Source organism: Equus przewalskii, chromosome 8 (genome assembly GCF_037783145.1).
Source record: "Equus przewalskii isolate Varuska chromosome 8, EquPr2, whole genome shotgun sequence".
Lineage (NCBI taxonomy): Eukaryota > Metazoa > Chordata > Mammalia > Perissodactyla > Equidae > Equus > Equus przewalskii.
The window spans coordinates 68076654-68100578 of NC_091838.1; the positions used below are offsets into that span (position 1 = coordinate 68076654).

General features: G+C 36.4%; 1 protein-coding gene and 1 long non-coding RNA gene across 6 annotated transcripts in view; both read right to left on the minus strand.

Annotated features, from left to right (window-relative positions):
• Positions 1-11532: 11532 nt before the first annotated feature.
• On the minus strand, positions 11533-14279 carry LOC139085281 (uncharacterized). The gene is made up of 3 exons (XR_011543520.1): positions 14215-14279; positions 12446-12585; positions 11533-11928 (listed from the first exon to the last, which is right to left on the minus strand). It is a non-coding gene; the product is annotated as an uncharacterized lncRNA (long non-coding RNA).
• A 2606-nt stretch (positions 14280-16885) lies between these two features.
• TMEM65 (transmembrane protein 65) overlaps positions 16886-23925 on the minus strand; it is a 49203-nt gene continuing 42163 nt past the window's right edge. For 4 of the 5 annotated variants that reach the window (XM_070632036.1, XM_070632038.1, XM_070632035.1 and 1 more), the window contains one exon: positions 16997-19960. In XM_070632036.1, coding sequence (XP_070488137.1) covers positions 19850-19960 — 111 coding nt within the window. In that variant the 3' untranslated portion in view covers positions 16997-19849. Of the gene's footprint in view, positions 19961-23925 lie in introns of all 5 variants that reach the window. The other variant, XM_070632039.1, reaches the window with a different exon arrangement.

Genomic DNA, 23925 nt, shown 5'->3' on the forward strand with positions numbered 1-23925 from the left:
CCAGGCAGTTGAAGATAAAAATAGCAGCCTTATTGCTGATAAAGGCTAGGGTAGAAATATGGGTTAGGTGTGTAACAACCATGGGCTTCCTTATTCTGCACTCCAGAATTGGGCAGACCAGCTACCAAGCTACAGGCATCTTTTATAAACCATGGGCCTTTCCTGGCAGGAGCAAAATGTTTTCTAATAAAATTATCAAGTGGCCAATTTCTGTGCAGAAAGGCATATCCCAAAGGGGACCCAGTAAGTGATAAGTTCCCCCAACCCAACCATCATAAGCAAAATGCGGTAGATACATACAATCCAGGGGAAGGGAGGAATCAGGTTAGTGATTGAGAGAAGCTAAAACTTAAAATAGATGGCCCATGAAGAAATTAAGTGCTGTGAGATTAAGTATCTCGTCTTAACCAGTTCTGAAAAATCCAGAGAACTGTCAGTCCAGTTTCACATAAGAAAGGAGGTGCGTCTGAAGTTTTCCATTAAGTGGAAGTCCCCACTTCGCCCCCATGAGGTTTAGTGTTATTGTAACTTAAGAAAACAGCTATCCCAATGACAAAGCTGTTTCCCATGCAATGTCTCATTCAATCTTAAAACAAACCTGTGAGATAGTAATAATAGTGTCTAGTACTCATTTTGCAGATGGATCAAACAGCTAGTAAACAGAAGGCCTGGGACTTCGACTTTAACATGATTTCACTGAAACAATAGGAGTTTCATGGGACCTTACCAGCTTTTCACAACATGCAAGAAAAATATTGAGAGGCTCCAAACCATTGCACTTCACTGCAGTTATTTTAGGGGTAGCAGTGGCCCAAATACTTCAAAACATGTGTTTGATCTGGGTTATCTTTTGGTTGCTTAAATTTCATCAAAGATGTGTCTGATGGACAGAGATTTCAATACTTAAAAAAATAAAGTCTCACTATAAATGCCCAAAAGGAGAAAAAGTAGAATGTTTCCACTTTCCCATTATCCCTCAGCTCAAAAATATTCAACAGGATCCATTTTTTCTTTTCAAATATTGAACCACCAAATTGAACACAGGAGAATGAGTCCCAAACACTACTCACTTCACTATAAATATTTACTGAGCACTTTCTTTTTTTTTTCCTTTTTCTCCCCAAAGCCCCCCGGCACATAGTTGTATGTTCTTCGTTGTGGGTCCTAGTTGTGGCACGTGGGACGCTGCCTCACTGTGGTTTGATGAGCAGTGCCATGTCCGCGCCCAGGATTCGAACCAACGAAACACTGGGCCGCCTGCAGTGGAGTGCACGAACTTAACCACTCGGCCACGGGGCCAACCCCTTCTGAGCACTTTCTTATACACCAAGCATTTTACCGCATATTGTAAACATAATCTCAATCCTCACAACCCTGTAAGAGAGAGATTATTGTCTCAATTTTATAAATGGGGGCACTCTGAGAGTTCAGAGAGGTTAGTTCTCATGTGTAAGTTCCCAAAGCTAGGAATCAATTGGCTTAGAACTGTTGAATTCCTAATGACAAATACTATTAATGTGGCTTCAGAAAAGCAAAGGACTTCAGCTGTGAAAGTACCTCCTCCTATATGACCCACTGCCGCGCCTGTCAGCAGCAACCATTCCCCTCAGTGGCTCCGAGGCTGAAGGCTTAAAAAGAGCATTGACAATAATGCGTAGTTTAAATCTATCCATTTATTTTTAATGAGCATACACTTCGCTTATCAAGCCTCCCGAAGTTCAAAATTGATACTGATGCTAATAAAAAAAAATACATAGAAAGAGGGATAACCTATAATATGGTATCATGATGAATACCAAGGATGCAACAGCAAATTAAATACAGCCTTTGCCTCAGTGTTGCAGCATCACACTACAGATGTGAAACAATGTGCTAATGGGATCCACAGGGAGCCAGGGCATCATGGAGAACTTAACTCACTAATTGAAACTGAATTGATGTCTTGCCCCCTAAGCGCTATATTTCATTTATATTTTTCCTGAATTGCAATAATTCAATGTTTTCATTTAAAAGGTTTCTTACGTTAAGTCTTACTGCAGAGTAAAGATTAACTAATATGAATAGTGTCAAAATTATTTTATTGCCCAATACATTGAATTATATAAAAACAAAAACTATAATGTAATGGATCATAAGAACTTAGCAACATTATGAACCAAGTAGGTCACTCACTTTAGAAGCACAGAATTCTAGAGCTTGCAGAGTACCCCAAGATTGTCCAGATCTCTGATACCAGAAGATCCTCCAGGGAAGGGATTAGACCTCATGATTCTCCTGATCCACCTCTCTCACAATCTGGTTCATTACTGGACACCAGACACATAATGGTAGGAGTGAGTGCAGAAAACATTTTTTTCTGAATTGCATTTTGAATTTCTAAATTTTGGAGAGACAAAGAGAAAGGCTGAATCTTAAATTACTGAAACTATTTATTAGCTGTCTGAGTGGGAAGAACATTGCAGAAAGATATAATTATAAAACCTGAATGTAGCCAGGATTCAGCCTAGAGTTTTCAGCCTGTTGATAAAACATGCCAAATATCAGATGGCATGCAAAGGGTACTGTGTTAATAGCAGACAGGCAAAACACTGGCTGCAATTTCCAGGAAAAACTAAAGAATTTGGACTAAGCTTTTGGCAGAGTTGCTCTACGACACACTTTTTCTCTTGAAATTTAACAGCTTAGAAATAGAAAGGCCTTGAAATAAATGAGGAAAATTTATTTTCAGCATTTTAAGCATTGTTCTTCTAAAATCTTCCATTTTCTACACAGGGAAATGTAAATACGAAAAGCATGGTACCAACCACCAGAATATTTACTCTGTAAATCTAAAACCCCTAAATTATCCACCCTTCTCCCCAATTACCTAGCCAGGCCACCGAAGTGGAACGTGCGCACTTAACCGCTGTGCCACCTGGTTGGACCCTGGAGACTCTGATTTTAAATGCTTCGGAATATATCTTTTCTACCCTACCACTACAATGATGCAATCCTATAAAATCTGAAGGAAAAAAGAGCCTAGAAATTGGAATGAGAAGAGTAGTATTTAAGTAAAAGTCTAGCTACTTAAACAGCTTCGTAACTCTTCTCACTTACAAAATTGGGGTTTATATTGCCCTTACCTGTTTTGCTACAAAAATGCTGTGAATATTAAGATATTCTGATGGCCCATGAATAGTTGCTATTTGCTTTTGCCTGTTCTGGAGACTTTGATTTTTTTATTTATTTTTTTTTTTGAGGAAGATTAGCCCTCAGCTAACATCTGCTGCCAATCCTCTTGTTCCTGAGGAAGACTGGCCCTGAGCTAACATCCATGCCCATCTTCCTCTACTTTATATGTGGGATGCCTATCACGGCATGGCTTAGCCAAGCGATGCCATGTCTGCCCCCAGGATCAGAACCAGCAAACCCCAGGCCACCGAAGTGGAACATGCGCACTTAACCGCTGTGCCACCTGGTTGGCCCCTGGAGACTCTGATTTTAAATGCTTCGGAATATATCTTTTCTACCCTACCACTACAATGATGCACTTTTCAACTCTAGTTTTTTCCCACTTACCTTTTACTTCTCTTATTATCCAGGAAAAATTCAACACTTATTATACAGTGTGCAAGGTCTGTGATAGTTGCAAAGGGAAATACAAAGGCGCATAAGATCTGATTCCTATTTTCAAGGAACTTATGACATAATAGAAGGGGTACGGGTACAAAAAAATGCTCATGGTAAGTCCTCATCTGGAAGGGTAGATCATTATAATAATGATCTCCAATGAAGAATGCCTCCCTGTGTCCATGCTCCTTGCGATATGACATTGCTGCTCCTCACATCAAAAGGGTGGAGTCAATTTCTCCATCCCCTTGAATGGGGACTGATTTTGTAACTTGTCTTGACCAAGGGAATGTGGCAGGAGTCACATGGTATAAGGTCTGGAGTGTAGGCATTACGAGACCTTATGGTTTCTACTTTTACTCTTGGGACCCAATTGCCACATGAAGAAGATTTGGCTAGACTATGAAACAATGAGAAACCATGGTGAGAGAGATCCCAGTCTTCTGTCCATCTATGCCAAAACCATCTTAAATCCTCCAGCTTCTGCCAACTCACCAGCTGACAGCAGCCACATGACTGAACCCAGGCAGGACCAGCAGAGAAATTCCCAGCCAACTTACAGAAATGTGAGAAATAATAAATGTTTTCAGCCACTAAGTTTTGGAATAATAGATAACTGAGACAGCTGATAAATACTACAATGGAAGTAAAAAGTCGTTTGGGGATAAAGAAGAGTTAGAAATTATTTCCTGCTCAGAGGAATGTAGGATGATGGTGGTAAAGAAAACTTTACAGAGTAATGGCTTTTAATGTTTTTCCTTTTTGGGGGGAGGGGTATTTTTTATACAGCTTTATATTGCAAATATTTAAAGTGTAAAATCTGATGAGTCTTGGCATGTGTATATACCTGTGAAACCACCACCACAGTCAAGATAATGAATGCATCCTTCACTCTCAAAAGCTCTCTTGTGATCACTTTATAATCCTTTCTCCCCTCCTTACTCTCCCTCCATCCTCGGACAACCAGGTGTTTTCCATCATTATAGACTAGTTTGCATTTGCCAGGATTTTATGTAAATGGAATCAGACAATGTGTATCCTTTTTGTCTGGCTTCTTTCTGTCAGCATAATTATTTTGAAACCTATCCACGTTGAGTACGTCAACAGTTCCTTTTCATTGCTGACGCATATTATACTATATGCCTAGTCTACAATTTGTTTATCCATTTTCCTGTTGATTGACATTTGGGTTGCTTCTGTTTTAGGGCTATTACAAATAAAGTTACCATGTACTTTAGTACACAAGTCTTGTGCGGACACGTGCATTCATTTCTCTTACATAAATACCTGTGGGTAGAATTGCTAGGCCATATGATAGGCGTTATGTTTCACTTTTTAAGAAACTGCTGAATTTTTTTCTACAGTGGTTGTATCATTTTCGTCTCTTTACCAGCAGTGCTATGTTGCAGTTGTTCCACGTCCTCATCAACCCTTGGTATGGTGAGTTTTTTCAATTTTAGCCATTCTTGTGAGTGTGTGGTTTTAATTTGTATTTTCATGACTAGTGACATTGAGCATCTTTTCATGTACTGATATGCCACCTATATATTTTCTTTGGTAAAGTGATTGTTCAAAGTTTTTGCATATTTTTGTTTTTTATATTATTATCAGTTATAACAGATTTAATGAATTCTAGAGAGAAGTGATATCTTTCCAAGTATTTCCTCCGATTTTGTAGTTTTCCTTTTCTTTTTCATAACAGTACCTTTGGAAGAGTAAAAGTTTTTTATTTTGAGGAAGTCCATTTTGGTGATTGTTTCTTTTACAGTTCTGCTTTTTGTATCCAATTTAAGAAATATTTGCCAAACTTTTCTAAGTTTGGTAAGACTTTCTTCTATGTTTTCTTCAAGAGGTTTTATACTTTTACTTCTTACTTTTAGGTATATGATTTATTTTAAATTCCTTTTTGTATATTGGTGTAAGGTAAGGGGTGAGTTTCATTTGTTTTTTTTTGTTGTTGTTGTTGTTGTTGTTGTTTTGTTTCTTTGTATACGGATATCCATGTGTTCCAGCACCATCTATTGTAAAAGCTATCATTTTCCCATTGAATTGCTTTGGCACTTTTGTTGAAGATCAATTGACTATATATGCATGTCTATTTCTGGACAAATTCCATTGATCCATACGTCTACCTTTATACTGCTCGATTATTGTAGCTTTAGAACAATCTTGAAATCAGATAGTGTAAATCCTCCACATAGCTCTTTTTCAACATTGTTTTGACTATTCTAGGTTCTTTGCATTTTCTTATGTTTTAGAACCAACTTAGCAATTTCTTTTAAAAGCCTGCTGGGATTTTATTTGGGATTTTATTGAATATATACAGTTCCATTTGAGGATAAATGACATCTTAACAATATTGAGTCTTCCATTCCATGAATATAGCACGTCTCTTCATTTATTTAGTACTTCTTTGCCCCAGCAATGTTTTCTGGCTTTCAGTTAAGAGGTATCACATATCTTTTGTCAGATTATCCTTAAGTAGTTCTTATTTTTGATGCCACTGTTTAATTTCAATTGCTCATTGCTTCTACATGACAATACAATTAATTTTTGTATATTGACCTTATGTCCTGTCACCTTGAGAAACTCACTTTTTAGTGCTAGTAGCTTTTTGGTAGATTAATTAGGATTTTCTACGTAGACTGTGACATCAGTAAATTAAGATGGTTTTCTTTCTTTCTTTCTAATTTGGATGTATTTTATTTATTTGTTTATTCAGCTTTATTGCACTGGCTAGAGCATCTAGAACAGTGCTGAATGGAAGTGTACGGGCATTCATAGATGCCTTTTATTAAGTTGAGGAAGTTCCCTCCTATTTCTAGTTGGCAGAGAATTTTTTATAATGTATGGGTGTTTGATTGTTTCATTGGACTTGTCAGTTTATTTTTTTGCATTTATTGAGATAGTCATTATAGAGGAATTAGGTCCTTAAATACCAATAATTGTCCCTCTTACCACCACTCGCAGCCACCCTTACAGTTCTGTCCTTGGACCTCCTTTCTTATGTTCTACAAAATGAGAATCCCTATGTAATACAATGGCTTTAACTAACATCTCTGTGTAAATAACTTCCAACCATACATATTTCATCACAAATTCTCAACTGAAATTGAGACCAATATTCTCAACTTCCAACTGTACTTTGTCTACTGGGTTATCTTCTATATATCTCTAGAAAGATAAATAAGGCTGAGATTTAAAAAACAATGCCTATTCTCTTCAATTAACTAACTTGAATTAAATAGGATCCTTAACGTGCATTTATACCTTTTGTATACCAATTAAGATCTTTTAAATGTAAAGTCAGAAAAAGATCTGAAATCAGAGAACTTTTTAAAAAATACTAAGATCGAAGCATTATAATGCAGGATTTCTCAATCTTAGTACTCTTGACATTTTGGGCTGGATAAGTTCCTATTCTGGGGGCTGTCCTGTGCACTGCAAATATTTAGCAGCATCCTGGAATTGACTCACTAAATGCCAGTAGCATTCCCTACCCACTCCTCAGTTATGACAGCCAAAAATGTCTCCAGACATTATCAATTATCCCCTGGGGAGGGGGGAAATTCAGCCCCAGGTTCAGAGCTACTGATGCAGTAGCTTGTAGTAGATCGACACTCCCACGGAGATCCACTAGAAGGGCCAGGTTTTTTTAAAGCTGTTTGAAGGCACTGGGGGGTTTATAAGCAACTAGAATATGATAGAACAAAAACTAGCACGTTGGAGACTTCAGATATATGAAACAACTTTTTTGCAGTCATTTTTTTCCATAGAGCATTTGCCAACTCTGAGTGTGGAATAAAACGCTAAGGATCCACACAAAGGGCCAAGGCATAGTATTGCTACTAAGAAATCAGGAAAGCGTTGAGATGTTTCATGGAGCTAGAGGAAAACAATTAAAAATTCGAGGGGCTGGAACATGTGAGAAAGGCAAGGAGAAAATTGAGCCTGACGCTCTTGGCCAGTTTTCCCCTCAGGAAATTTGCCAAATTCTGAAGCTGTCTGGGAGAAGAGGATAAGAAATCAAGCATGAAAAGAAAAGCCTCTCAAAAGCAGAGTTCTGGCTATCTCACAGTGCAAAAAAGACAAAGATTGATGTTCAGAATCATTCGGGGAAGGGAGTCCAGTGATCAACCCTAGACTCTCAGTTGGACCAACTAGAGAACTATTCCATAGAGAGAAGGTGAACCAAAGGGAGACGGAGGATTTCAAAATAGACAGAAGAACAAATTACCAATATCAAGAATAAAAAGAATATAAAACTATATACCAATAAACTTGAAAATGTTGATGAAATAGATAAATTCCTAAAAAAATACACATCACCAAAACTAAAGCAATAAATGGAAAAATATGAATAATCCTATATATCTATACACAAAATTAAATATTTAATTAAAAACCTTCCCACAAAGGAATCTCCTGGGCCACACTGGCAAATTCTTCAAAGCGTTTAAGGAAGAAATAATATTAATCTTACAAAAAACTCTGCCAGAGAATAGAAAAAAAAAAAAGGAATACAATTTATTTTATGAGGTCAGCATACTCTGAAACCAAAACATGACAAGTATATTACAAAAAAGGAAAATTACAGGCTAATCTTTGTCATGAACACAGATGCAAAAATCCTGGGCAAAATTTTAGCAAATTGAATGCAGCAAAAGATAAAAAGGATAATACATCACTATCAAGTAGGTTTCACACCAGGCATGAAAATGTAGTTTTACATTTAAAATCAACCAGTATAAGTCACTGCATTAACAATTAAAAAGAGAAATATCATTTGATTATCTCAGTAGATAAAGAAAAGCATTTTATAAAATTCAACACCTATTCATGATTAAAAATAAACAAACCCTTACCAAACTAAGAATAGAAGGGAACTTCCTTAATTTGGTAAGAGGCATCTACAAAAAAGACCTACAAGGGGCCAGCCCGGTGGTGTAGTCATTAATTTCGCACCCTTTGCTTCAGCAGCCCGGGGTTTGCCGGTTCGGATCCCAGGTGTGGATATGGCACTGCTTATCAAGCCATGCTGTGGCAGGCGTCCCACATATAAAGTAGAGGAAGATGGGCACGGATGTTAGCTCAGGGCCAGGCTTCCTCAGCAAAAAGAGGAGGATTGGCAGTGGATGTTAGCTCAGGGCTGATCTTCTCCAAAAAAATAACAAGCACAAATTTATTAACTACCAGGTGTGTAGGTCAGAAGTCTGGTGGGCTTGGCTGCTTTCTCTGCTTAGAGTACCACTTGGCCAAAATCGAGGCATCACTAGGGATATGTTTCTCTCTGGAGTCTCCATTTCCTTCCTCACTCAGGTTGTTAGCAGAATTCATTTCCTTGAGATTGAACGACTAAGGTCCCTGTTTCCTTGGTGGCGATCAGCTGAGGACTCTTCTCAGCTTCTAAAGGTTGCCCATATTCCTGGGCTCCTACCCTCTACGCCTGTCTTCAAAGCCAGTAACAGCAGATTGCATCTCATGCTTCCAATCTTTATCTGCCAGATTTCTATAACTGACTGTTCTGCCGTCCTCTTTCTCTTTGATAATCCAAGGTAACAGCTCTGTCTCCAAGTCCACAGCCTTAATTCCATCTGCCGTGTTAGAGAACACATTCACAAGTTCCAAGTTTAAGGCATGGACATCTGTGAGCGGCCATTATTCTGCCTACCACATGCACAGACACTTAGTTTATTATAAAATCGACACTGTACAGATATTGGGAAAGGACTGTCTTCTCAACAGACAGTACTAAATCAATATGAATATGTATATGGAAAAATGTATTTTAAGTTTTGCCTCAAGCCATACATAAGAATCAATTCCAGATGAATTGGTAGATCTAAATGTGAAAGGTAAAGCAATAAAGCTTTTAGAAGACATTATAAAATACCTTCATGTCCTTAGAGTTGGAAATGATTTCTTACACAGGACACAAACAGTACTAATCAGAGAGAGAAAAAACTAATCATAGAGAGATAAATTGGACTTCCTTAAAATTAAGAATTTATGTTCATAGGGGCTGGCCCCATGGCCAAGTGGTTAAGTTCACACACTCCGCTGCAGGTTGCCCAGTGTTTCGTTGGTTCGAATCCTGGGTGTGGACATGGCACTGCTCATCAAACCACGCTGAGGCAGCGTCCCACATACCACCACTAGAAGGACCCACACGAAGAGTATACAACTACGTACTGGGGGGCTTTGGGGAGAACAAGGAAAAAATAAAATCTTTTAAAAAAAAAAGAATTTATGTTCATCAAAAGACAGCATTATAAAGTGAGAAGGTAAGCCATAAAGTTTACTTTGTCTGACATTGGTACAACAGCTCCAGCTTTCTATTGGTTAGTGTTTGCAAGCCTGCTGGCAGCAAATACTCAGTTTTTGTCTGGAAACAGCTTCATTTCACCTTAATTTTTGAAGGTTACTTTTGCTGGGTATAGATTTCTAGATTGGCAGTTATTTTCTGTAAGCACTTTTGAGGTATCAGTCCCTTTTGGTGTCCATTGTTTCTGAGAGAAGTCAGCTCTCAATCCTATTGTGCTTCTTTGAAAATATCTTTCACCCCCTTTTTGGTTGTCTTTAAGATGTTTTCTGTGTCTTTATTTTTCCATTGGTTTGCTATGATGTGCCTAAGTATATATACATATTTTTTCTTTTTGAGGAAGATCAGTGCTGAGCTAACATCTGCTGCCAATCCTCCTCTTTTTGCTGAGGAAGAGTGGCCCTGAGCTAACATCCGTGCCCATCTTCCTCTACTTTATAGGTGGGATGCCTACCACAGCATGGCTTGACAAGCAGTGCCATGCCAGCACCCAGGATCCAAACCAGCGAACCCTGGGCCACTGAAGGAGAACGTGTGAACTTAACCACTGCACCAGTGGGCTGGCCCCTGATTTTCTTTTACTTTATCCTGCTTTGGTTTTCTGAGCTTGGTCAAATGTTACTTCTGCCCCATTCTCTCTCTTGTCTCTTTCTGAGACTCCAACTACATTTTTTAAGCCTTTTCATTGTGCTCACATGCCTCCAAAGTTCTTCTCTGTTCCACTACTTCTCCCTATGCTTCAGTATGTATTGTTTTCTGTTGACCTGTCTTGCAGTTCATTAATTCTGTCTTTTGCTATGCAAATCTACTATTACATCCATCTAATATGTTCTTAACTTCAGATATTGTATGCAATTAAACAATGTCTGTTTGATTTTTATAGAATAACTTTCTGATGAAAGTCGTTGTCTTTTTATTATTTTCTCCATAATTTGCCTCAAACAAAAATGACAGTTATTTTAGAGTTCTTGTCAGCTAACTCCATTACCTGGATTATCTCTGGGTTCCTTCTGTCTTTTTTTCCTCTTAGTTTTTGGTTATGTGGTCCTATCTTTTGGCATTAATCTTCATTAATTTCCAAGTGTTATATATTTTACAGGCTTCTGGTGATATCTTCCTACAGAGAGGAAAGCCAACCTTCTATCTGCTGGGACAATAAAGAGTGGTCACTTAATCCAATCAGGAATCATGATAAATCAAGGCAGAGTTGAAAATCTTGGTGTAAGGCTCATTCTCCCTTTGATTTGCCCCTGGCCTTCAGAGTTTTCTAATAACCTAAGATATTCCCCAGATCCCCTTCTTCTGGCAGGTCCTGAATTTTAATTTTTGTTTCATGAGGCTTTCTGCTTAACTTTGTCTTCTGTCCTAAGCAACTTCACAATTTTGCAAATTTTCTGGGGGGAAATTACACATTCGAGGCTCCTTCATATCTCTACCAAAAGCTCTCCTGGTTTCTGTCTTCTAGAAGCAAGGCTTAAAAAATATAAAACCAAAATTATCAGCCTCCTGCCTGCAACCAGAATTAACAAATGCCCCCAAGCTAAAAGCAGCCTTAGAAGTTATCTCACTTCTAAAGTGTTCACTCCTCTTTGAAGTCCCACCTAAGCAGGTTCCCACTGCCTTCAAATAGATGAGCTTGGGGATGGCGATGATGGATTTAATAATTCCTAGCAACTAGTGACAGTTGTCTTGCTCATTGTTTCACTTTCTGAATAGAAATTATTATTGCATACTCGGTATGTAGGGGCCTACTTTTTTCATTTATAGGTTATCTGACACCAAGGAGCCAGTTTAAGACTTGATACAGAGAATGACACATTCCCAGAGTTGAGTGCAGACACGGCATGGAACCCTGAGGCCAGTCCTTGTGGATGGGTGTCTTCCATCTTGGGAAGAAGGCGAGGCATGAATACTTGGTAGCCAAAGTGGTGGACTGTAGTAGATAGCTAGTTTTCCCCAAAGATATCCTTCCTTTCTTCCAATTTTCAGCTCTACACCTGGCCAAACAGAATAGAGAGATTTACAGGCATCTCTTTCAGCTCAGTTTGTTCTTGTGATGGAGGTCTGATAGCTAAGTAGGTAAGTCATGTGGAAACTTAAAGTTGGTTTAAGCCTTGCACCTTTCTTTTTAGTTCCTTCTTCCTGGGTAGAGAGTGGATGTGGTAGCTGGGGCTGAAGCAGCCATTTGAGAACATTAAGTGACTTTAAGAATAAAAGCTATACACGATGAAGCAGGAAGATGGGAATCTGGATCTCTGACTACTTCTGGAGCATAACCCTTATACCAGCCCTGGACAACATGTCACAATAACTTTATATGACGGAGAAATAAATTTCCATCTCATTTCAGCTACTGTTAGAGGTTTGTTACTCCAGCTAAATCTGATCTAAACTAATTAGGAAAGTTCAGAGCAGCAGTTCTCAAAGTATGGAAGTGTTGTCTGCAGACTCCTCAGTTTTTTAGGGAGTCCCTGAGTCAAAACTATTTACATAATATACAAAGACAATATTTACCTTTCATTGTGGTGTCATGTTCACTGAGGGTGCAAAAGCAACGGTGGGTAAAAGCACCACATTAGAATGAATAAAGGCACGAGTAGTCGTTGTAGTCTTTATTGCCGTGTACTTGCAGAAACAAATTTCATTCAATGTCCCTGATAAAGCAGTACAAATAATTTATTTTAAATCTTGAGTCTTGAGTAAATGTCTTTTTAAAATTCTGTATGAAGAAATGAAAAGTGTGCACAAAGTACTTCTGGAGATACCAAAATATGATGGTTGTCTTGAAGAAAAGCAATTGTGAGATTGTTTTGAGTTGTGAGATGAATAAACCAGGTTATTCAGATGTGAGTATTTGGCAGATATTTTCTCAAACATGAACAAAGTGAACGGTCGCTTAAAGGAAATCTAATGGTATGTGTTCTCAATGATAAAATTTAAGCTTTCAAGTGAAAATCAGAATTTTGGAAAACACGTATCTGCCATCTACACATATACATGACAGCTTCTTAATACTTACTAGGCTTTTTAAAATAGATTGCTGGTCATGTTACACAAGCCTTTTTATTTTATATGGTGAAATGTATTAACATTTGCAAGATCTACATAACTCAGTGAACCAACAGTTTCCAAATGCTGAACACAGGAGGTTATAAAATCATCCACGGGAAAAATGTTCAGCCAAAGTGCAAGGCAGACCAACGGGTTTTAACATAACTCAGTGCAAAATTTCACTGATAGGCTTTTAGATTCTGCACTGCAACTAACCATTTAAAAATTACCCTGTGTTCAATTTTCGTACAGTGTCCAAGAATAAATCTATAGTTACATAAAAAGGTTATTAAAATATTCCTCCCTTTTCCAACAACATATCTGTGTGAGGCTGGAATTTTCTTCGTCTACTTCAAAAACAACAACATAGCAAACAGAATGAATGCAGAAACAGATATGAGAATCCAGCTGTAATCTATTAAGCCTGACGTTAAAAAGCTTTGCAAAAAGATGTAAAATAATGCTATTATTCTCATTAAATTATTTTTTTGGAAAATAATTCTCATAAAATATGTATTATCTATGTTATGATGAAATTGTTTATTGTTATTTTAAAATAAATTAGTAAATAAATATTTTTGTAATTTTTCTGTTTTAATTTCTAATATAGTAAATATTTATATAACCCTCATAAACAAAAGCTATTTGAAGACCTCGATATTTTTTTCAGAGTGTAAAGGGGTCTTGAGTCCAAAAAGTTTAAAATCTTTGGCTTGCAATATTAAAAGAATTTGAGATACTAAGACAAAACTGTTCTCTGTGAAATCATGAAATCAGTAAAAGAACCACTAAGCCGAGAGGTAGGTAAATAATGCTATGTTCAGAAAAGAAAGGGGGAACAAATAGATTCTAAAAATTGTATGCTAATATACTTGATATTAATCCTCAAAGAGTATTAGTTCTCAAAAAAATTAGAACAGATTAAACAGAAAGTAAAGTGACAACCACTGGTTCCCAACACAAGTTCACTAAGAATAACCCATGTCAAACCAAAGAATGTTTCCTTGATAATCAGTAGAACAGGGAAGGTATATACATATTGAATTTCCCATTAAGCATCTGACTATCTGTTACACAACAGAGGCCTAGAGAACTGCCAGTAGAAGATGAACCAATCGACCTGAGGCAAAATATGTTAAGTTCAGAAGTAATATAGAAAGTGACATAGGAAGTGATGCAGCTTTTTAGTACTGATAGAAAATGGGCTGGGAGTCAAGCCTGAATTCAAGTACCTGGAGAGAGGAGCATAGCGATGTGGGTAGCAACGATTCATTCATTACACAAGTATCTACTGCACACATATCGTGCGTCAGGCACTGTACCGAGCCATTAAGGACAGAGAAGTAAGCAAGAGAGATGAGATCCCATCCTTTGGGGTGTTGACATTTAAAGCATAATCAGTGACGTCTTCTTCCTCTTAGGAAATGTGGACTCTTTACCTGGGTCAGTATGGAAGAAAGAACAGTTAAAGCTGTGAACAATAAAAGAATGAACTAAATTAATTAAGATTTGTTCTCCTCCTCCCAATCGGGGGTGGAAAAGAGAAAATGTTTGATTTACATGCTTTTAAAGTAACAGTGTAGGACATAAAATACATTCTAAAAACTGCATTTCCATCAGTCTGAGGATGAGGAAAATAAGAAAAAAATAAGGAAGAGAACAAATGCTCTTGAGACATAAAGATACAGAAGAATCAACACACCGCAAAGTGGGAATGGTGGTGGTGGGGTTGACATGCAAGAAGGAAAAATCTTAATTCTAATCAAGGTACCCAACAGTTTTCTTTGACTCAGCTACCTCTCTAAACCCCATTTATGTCTAGTATCTACGTAAATATTTTATAAGCGATAAAGCATCATATAAATGTACAGCTTTCCTATTATTAACAAATGCCAAGTCTTTCCTGAATTTCACAGTTCCCACAGAAAATTCCTTTATCCTACAGTTTTTGAGGGTTCTAATCTCCCCCCAAAAGTAGTTCCTTTGAGTTTAACTCTTCAGTCATCATTCTCACATTTTATTCATTTAAACAAAAAGTTTGACTTGTAGTAGTGGGGAAATTGTATAATCTCTCAGATGTTTACTCTACCTTTTTAATCTTTGTGCCAACAAAAAAACCTGCTCAAATTTCTTTCATTCATATACTTTTCAATGGTATTAACTTATGTTTGATGCTATAAAATTTCCTATAAAAACCAATACAAAACACCATGTGCTTCATATGGCTGTCAGCACAAGGTCAGTAGACTCTGAAAGTCCTGAAACTTCAAAAAGAAAATGTTATGTATCCCGCTTTAATCACTACTCCATTTCTAAAAGTTAAAGGAGAAAAAACGAATCTCAGTGTTACAACTCATATATCAGTAGCATTTATGGCTTTGGGAAAAACAAGTGATCTGTTAGTAAGGTTTCACTACGAGCACACGACAAACCCTAAATTATGTGCTGATGGATTATCCACTGACTTTATGAATTCCAGGGCAGCTTCACCATGCTTCTGGGCCATTTCCCTCTACTGCTGTCAGTAAATATGCAGGGAGTATTACTCTTAATATTCAAATCTTAATCTTTAGGCTTAACCTAGAAAACATTAATAATGCAAAACAAACAAGAAACCATCTTACAACGCATTCAAAAGTGAAATATACTTCATGACAGAGATTTTCTTAACCTCAACTCTCCAGAATCTAGCATGACACCTTCTCCCTGCGCTATTGTTTAAGCTCTTACTTCTTTCAGGTCTTCCCTGACCACCTTGTATAAAAATAACCCCCTACATACGACCGCTGGTACTTTCTATTCCCCTTATCTTGTTTCATTTATCTCTATAGAACTCTTAGCACATAGTACGCATCCAAAAACACAGGATTTGTTAAACGGACTTTGACATTATAAGTACAATTCCCTTAGGTTATAGATGAGAAGATGACTCTACAGAGGTAAAAAGGAAGCAGAGAACAAACATTACAAAGCCCGTGCAACTGATGTCCCTACTGCACAGCAGTCAAGAACACAGGCTTTACACCTGGACCAAGCTGGATTCCAGTCCACTTACTAGTAGTGACATCACAGGCAAATTAACCTCTCCATGTTTCAATTTGCCCAATATGAAATAGGGATAATAACAGCACCAACTTAACGTTGTTGTTAAAACGATTAAGTGTACTGTGTGTAAAATACTACAGTACATAGCAACAAATAAGTGCTTAATAGGGAGCTAACATTATACTTATCATCATCATCATCATCATCATCATCATCATCATCACCATCATCACCATTTCATTGAGGCTCCATAGCTTACTGTCTAATACTTTCCAAATAATTTATGGTAAGATTGGCTACCTAGTTTCTAAGTCCATACAGCCAAGAAGCAGCAAATTAGAAAGATAAAGCAGTTGCCAGAAGTGAGAGCAGCAAAAAAATGGGAGGAAAGTGAGAAACTACAAAAACCAGATTCCTGAGGTACTGCATTACAGCACAATAATGCCCATGAAGATGATATTTAGTCACTAAGAAAAAGATTACATTATATTTAAGACACTCTTTTAAGATGGTGAGAAAATATAATTCTAAAATTAGGAAGATTTACTTCAAAATGGTTTACACAAACTTTTAGTGTGAAACATAAACTTCTAGTGTCTTCAAAACACCTTCTAGAGAAAAGAAGTAAGCAAATGAGGCATTATTATATATAAGGCTTGGATATCACTGCTGTAAATACCCATCAGTGTGATTTATGCCAATCTCTCTTATAGAGCTTTTTTTTGACAGCCTATTAAGATCAAATTATCTCAATATGGCATGGTTCTTCTCTCATAATCTGTAATTTTGTATCTCAAGTGTGGATTTCAGGGAGGTGATAAATAGTTCCATTTTACTGTCTCAGTGACATTGCCACAATCCTGTAACAAACCTGCATTTATTAATTCTATTTCCTTTAGCGACAGGATAACCAGGGGCTTCTGCGATTAGGAAGAAAATCAAATTTCAAAATCAAAACCACATTCCAAATTTCTTAAAAGATTTTTTTTTTTGTTCAATTCCTTTGTAAAAACATTGGTCACTATTTAACATACAGTGGCAACAAAATATACCCAATTTACATGCATCAACAAGTCAATAAATCATAATACATGGACAACATGAATTGCAAACGAACAGTACTAAAGTAGCTCATGTTGCATTTAATCATATATATAGTGCCCCCAACAAAGATGACTAATATGAGAAATAAGAATTCCAGTTTCAATCTGAAATAAGGTTCTTTGTGACAAGTAACATGAAACAATGATATATGAAGTCATTATCTTAAAGGGAACAATTTTTCAGAAATCACTTTGTGCAAAGCACCATACTAGTTTAGAATAAGATCTTGAAAATACGTGTACCTTAGGTTAAAGACAAAAGGGCTCAATTTTTTGAAAATTAATGAAGCAAATTTTTACTGTGTGCATAAGTTAAAATATCTTTCAATACAAAGGGTATATATTCCATGTTTTGACACCTTAAGTAATTCTGCAGATGTTCAGTTAAACTGAACGATTCTGGAGGGCTGGGTTATTTTCAAGAGCAAAACAAAGAAAGCAATAATCAAAAGCCCTTTCTAAACTCACAGGCAAGGTTTGTGGATGTGGGATTTGATTAATAAGAAGAAAATTTAAGCACCTCAATAAAATACTTTTTTAGAAAACAGAAAGGACTGGCAATATACCAGGTAGGGACAAAAGCACTTGGACATTTACAAACAAAAAGTTTTTAAAAATAAGTACTCTAGGGGCCAGCCCCGTGGCCAGGTGGCTAAGTTCGCATGGTCTGCTTTGGTGGCCCAGGGTTTCGCCGGTTCAGATCCTGGGCACCGACATGGCAACGCTCATCAAACCACGCCGAGGTGGCATCCCACATACCACAACTAGAAGAATCCACAACTAAAAATATACAACTATGTACCGGGGGGCTTTGGGGAGAAAGAGGAAAAATAAAATCTAAAAAAATAAGTACTCTAATCCTATCATCTGAAATGATAATAAAATTTTTTTTGGTTTGTATGTGGTATTATGTGGAAGATACAAACCACAATTCTGTTTAAGATGTCAAGTTCTATAAATCTAATTTGATCAAATGAGATTGTCACATTATTTGTATATAACAACATTACATATTTATTTTAATGTTATATGACTTATTTTCTTGTTTTTCCCATCAAAAATCTATGATTAAAGTACAACACTAAACTATTTTGAAGGGCACAGAAGAGAATTTATAATAAATTGCCTTGTGGGGAAAAACAGCTCCTCTGAAAATAAGAGCTCAAAGTAAATATGTGCAAATAAAACTGTAAAATAAGGTAGCTGTAAATACAGCCATCTTATAAGCTTCCTTTCTTTTGCATCTATTTACCAACATTCATAATTTCAGTGGCCCAAATGGTACTTTTAATTTCAGTTTTTCTCCTCCACGATGTGTTTAATTACTCTTACAAGTAAGAGTAATTTTTTAGCATGTTTTAATAGACCACATACTAACAAATTTTAAGGGTTCATAAAATGAAAATTTATAATGCATACACAGTTATGTTTAAGTCAGATATTTGTTGTTGTTATGTGCCATATACAAGACTGGAAATAAGTAACTTCAATCTAGAATATGCTTTAAATACCAAAAGAAGAAAAAAGACCAAAACAGGGAGAGAGGATTTCTTCTCATGTAACATTTGACTACTAGTCTATACACAGCAAAAAGCAAAACATAAAATATTTAGTTAAACCTCAAACTTACTAGTTATCCAGAAACAAAATTCAGTAAACAAGATACAATGATGTCAGGATTATAATGGAGTACTCAGAGTCATTCAATTCAGATGAGAAGATGACATTTTGGGGGAAAAAATCTTTCCCAAACAGTATAATTTGTATCTCATTAACTTCGCAAACATCATTTCAATGTCACCACTTACACCACAAACTTTCTTGACAATTCCCATTTTCTACTTCTTGTAAAAAAATTTTTTAGCCTCTTAATTTCCAAGAATCATGTCAAATCCCTTAGTTCCCCCCTAATTCCACAATCCCCATTAAAAATATCCTAAAATAATCATTTTTCCCCTCGGCAGTCAGAAACCATCATGTAATTTAAAATCGACAAATTAAAAGTAAAAACATCAACTCAAAATAATACACTTATTAACATACACGGTTTTATGTAGTAGGGAGACTCCATAACTGCTCACTCTTATTAACCTTTGGCTCTTGAGACACTAAGGTCAGAAAATTAAAATGAGTAATAAATACTTAACGTCTGCATCCATTTTGAATAGATGTGAGAGTTTCAAAAAAATGACTGAAATTATATGATTGTAAATGTTTACTGTGAAACAGTACAAAATTGATGTTGCCAAAAAAAAAAAAGAGTCAAGAAAATCTTTAACTGATATTAAACATCTTAATTTGGAAAAAAATCTTAAGGTTGAGCTGTAACCACAGGGAACAACAACGATAACAACAACAACAGAAAATGCTTTCATGCACGCACACACGTTAAGTAACACATAAGCAAACCCCAAGTCAGTACAGGACATCAATGACTGATACTTAAATGATATTTTGATATGGAAAGAAAGGGAAAGAAAAGGTAAAATGTTGACTGCCGTTGATGAAAAAGCATTTCAACAATTTACACAAAGATACTAAACAGGGTTTTTAAAAAGATGTCCTAAGAAAACCAAGCCACAATAAGTTAGTGTTTTCCATAATACATGCTGAATTATTTGATCCCATATCTATACACTGTTAACTGTCTTAATTCCTAAATGCTGTGACAGCATACTTAATAATTGAGGTACATTAGTTTACATCTTTTATAGGTTTTCTAAGAGGCTGAATTGTTCGTTTCCAGTTTTTCATCTTCTTCACCTCCTCCAATGAAAAGCAAAGGAAACATCCCTAGAATGCAGCCAATAGTCACCCCAACAGCCTTGCCCTAAGGAAAGAAGAAAACATGTTTTAAAGTTATTTTATCCCTGTAAGAGGAATCCTTGCTAAGCAATTATCAGGTACTATAAAATTCAACTGTGACTGCATTTCGTTTATCATAGCAGGTTAAAGATTAAAATAAGCTACAAAAAGGTTCTGGAACAAATAACACTTAAAGTTCAAAGCAACCAGGAAATTTTTTTCAAATGGTCACAAAAATAACAGCAGAGAAATACTCAAGTAGAAAAACACTTTTTAAAAATTGTACATATATTTTAATGTCAGAAGCCAGAGAGACAGGAAAAAACCTCACCAAGTACTCTCAATATATCTGGATTTGCTCCCCTTCGTATATACTCCTTTTCAATATTTATCCCCCTGGATACCTCATTATGCATAGGGTTAAGCTTTATGTAAACTTAGCTTTGGTTTCTGCCTCCATCCTCCGCCCACAGCCACATATGTTACAATAAGCTCTTTTCCAAACTGTTTCATAAACTTAATATAAAAACTTTCAAACTCCACCGAATTGATGAGCCTATAATCTACTGAAAGCTCTCTCTACCATTAAAAATCATTGCTGCTTTTTCACCATTATAAGTGGTATAACAATAAACATTTCTGTGTATAGTTCTTCCTCAATGATTTATTTAAAAATCAAATAATATGAATACTTGTGCATATTCACAGGGTATTGCCATGCTGTCAATTCTAGACAAAACTGCAAATGCATACATATACCAATTATAATATATGTATGTACATATACACACCAATTTTTCTGCAACCTCTCCTACATCATGAAAATTTTTTAAATTTCATTTTTGTAACTGGTGTTTTTAAAAAAATTTTTTAATTTTTTAATTGCAGTAACAATGGATTATAACATTATATAGCTTTCAGATGTACATCGTAATATATTTTTAATTCTGTGTAGATTACATCATGTTCACCACCCCAAAAACTAATTATAGTCCGTCCCCTCACAGGTGAGCCTAATCATTCCTATGATGACTATTAAGGTCAAACACTTTTCAATTAAATTTCATTACTTCATACAAACATTTATAGAGAATCTACTATGTGTCAAACTCTGTGCTAAATACCAGAGAGACAGGGACTGTCTCTCTCCTCCAGGAACTTCCAGTCAGTTATACAGAGAAAGACAAAGTAAGTTCTATCAAAGATTACAGATGCTATGATACCTACATAATGCACAGTCTTGAATAAAATGTCTTTTCCTATACATTGTCCATTTATGTATCAGATCTTATAGTTTTTCTAACAAATTTCAACAGTAGACATTAATGTTTTGATAAGAGCTTGCATAAAAACATTTCAATTCTGTTATTTGGCTTTTTGTTGTCAGTGGTAGTTGGTGGTGTGCTCGTGCTTTGATAGATTTGTCATTTTCATCACATCAAATTTTAAAAGGCACCACTCCTACAGTTTTAGTAAGCAGAAATTTTCCTCATTCCGGATGCATTACATTAATCCTAGACTCTTATTTTGACCTTAGACAACATTTACACTCATTTACATTTGCTTAGAGAGACTATATCTTAGATTCCTGACTTCCCCATATACAATGAACAATCATTGCTAACAGGCTCCACTTCCACTGCCCACCCATTCTGTTAGAATGCCTGTTACTATTGTCAGTGGAAACCAAAGCTTTCCTCCTCCCTCACTTTAGGAATGCCAGTCAATGAGTTTCAACCCGGTTATCTCAACAAGGCGTAAGGTCAGTAGGGCAGAGAGGGAGGAAAAAAGTGGGATATCCTTTTCTGGCTGCCTGATCCAGAACCTGAAACATATTTTTCCATTGTAAAACAGCTACTTATACATTATTATCAGGTATTTATGATATTCTAGGCTCTACAGTTAACTGCATTAGGGCTAACCTGAGAACTTGAGTACATCTATAATATTGTTCTGCAAGAAAGAATTTTCCAAGTTTCAAACAACCAAATTACAAATGAGGATTTAAAATACAGCCTATGTCAGTTGGAACTTGCATGTGTATTGGCAGGTATTCTATTATGGGTGAATTTCAGAGTTAGTTTATGTCATGAATAGATGGCTGATCACTAACTTCAACTACTTCAGGTTGTATGTAACCAAATGCTATGTTACAGAGTAGAAGATTGGATCCTAACATAAAAAAGCAGAGTCAACAACTAAGGAATAGACTCACTCCATATGCTGGTGGGAGATTTATCAAAATATACACACACACATACACACTCTCTTGCTTTCTCTCTCTATATATACACACACACTAATTCGGTAATTGACGTGCTTTCATCATAGAAGAAGGGAAGTAGATCTGCTTATAATATAGCAAGAAAACAGAATTATCAATTAGTGAGAAAAGGAGACCCCCAGGAAAAAATTCCTCTTTTGATCCCAGCTGTAGTGCTAAAACGTTAAGCCAAATTGCTAGAATGTTGGATTATCCTTATTCCTCAACCACTCTGGCTGGTATTAGCTAGCTAGCTTCACCTCAATTTATCTACAAATTGCAGGATACGGATATATATTTGTTACACAGCAATAGACAGGTCTAAGGTGGAACCTGAGAATTTGCATTTCTAACAAGTTCCCAGGTAATGCTGATCCTGCTGATCCTAGCATCAAACTTCGAGAACCACTGCCCTACACAATCTCACCTTCTCCCATGGTTCTAACTATCACCTACCATCTCAGTGAGGTCTGTGGTGATCCTCCTATTTAATACTGCAATCTGTCTCCATCCTAGCACTCCCAATCTCTCTTACCTTGCCTGGCTTTCTTTTTTACTTTAATTCCCATAACACTTGTGAACTTCTAATATACTAAATATTTTGTCCGATTTGGGGATTTTTTGCTGAGGAAGATTTGTCCTGAGCTACCATCTATTGCCAATCTTCCTCTTTTTTTGTGTTGAGGAAGAGCCACCCTGAGCTAACATCTGTTACCCATCTTCCTCTTGTATATGAGCTGCCGCCAGAGATGGCCACTGACAGATGAGTAGTGTAGGTCCACACCAGGAACCGGACCCAGGCTGCCAGAGTGGAGTGCGCCAAACTTAACCACTAGGCCACTGGTGGCTTGTCAGATTTGTCAGATTTTTTAATTGCCTATCTTTTCCTTGCTAGAAAGATCACAAGAAAAAAGATCTTGTTTTGTCAACCCTATATTCAAAACTCCTAGATCTGTACACTGCATATAGTAGGTAAACAATAAATATTTGTTGAATGAATGAATGATAATACCCATCATCTCTAACTCAGACCTCTCTGATTCTTGACCTTTAATCCAAATGCCTACTCGGTGTCACTACTTGAATGTCCTAGTATCATCTCAAATCAACATGCCCCAAACAGAACTCATATCTTCCCTTACAAACTTGTTCTTCCTCCTTTTCTTCTTAATTGGTGGCATCATGATCCCCCCAGTTTCCTTCCTATATAAAATTTTTCACTACCACTCCATCACCTGGGTATGAGGTTCAAGCTCCTCAGTATAGCTTATACAGACAGGAAAATACCTTTCCTGTCTGATCAATACTGACTTTTCCAATGCTGTTTTCTACTTCTATTTTTATCCACAACTACTACATATTATATCTCAGGAAGACCTAATTTCATGTATTTCTCTGAACACACCTTGTTTTTATCATGCTCTTCTACTTACTAGTCAATATACTTGGGATTCTCTGATGCACTAGTAAATGTCTCATCGATAATTAAAAAATCAGCTTAGATTAAATAATTGCCATGAAATCTCTCCACCAAAATAAATTTCTCCCCACAAAGTATTAATTCTCTTACTTGTGCTATTGCTATATCTAGTGCATAATTCTGTTACTGCATCTGTCACTAAATTATAATTTGTTTACATTATAAACAATTATGTCTGGTTCTCTACCTAAACAATCCTCAAAAAGAAATACAGTTTATTATTCATTTTATGTTCTTCACTTTCTAG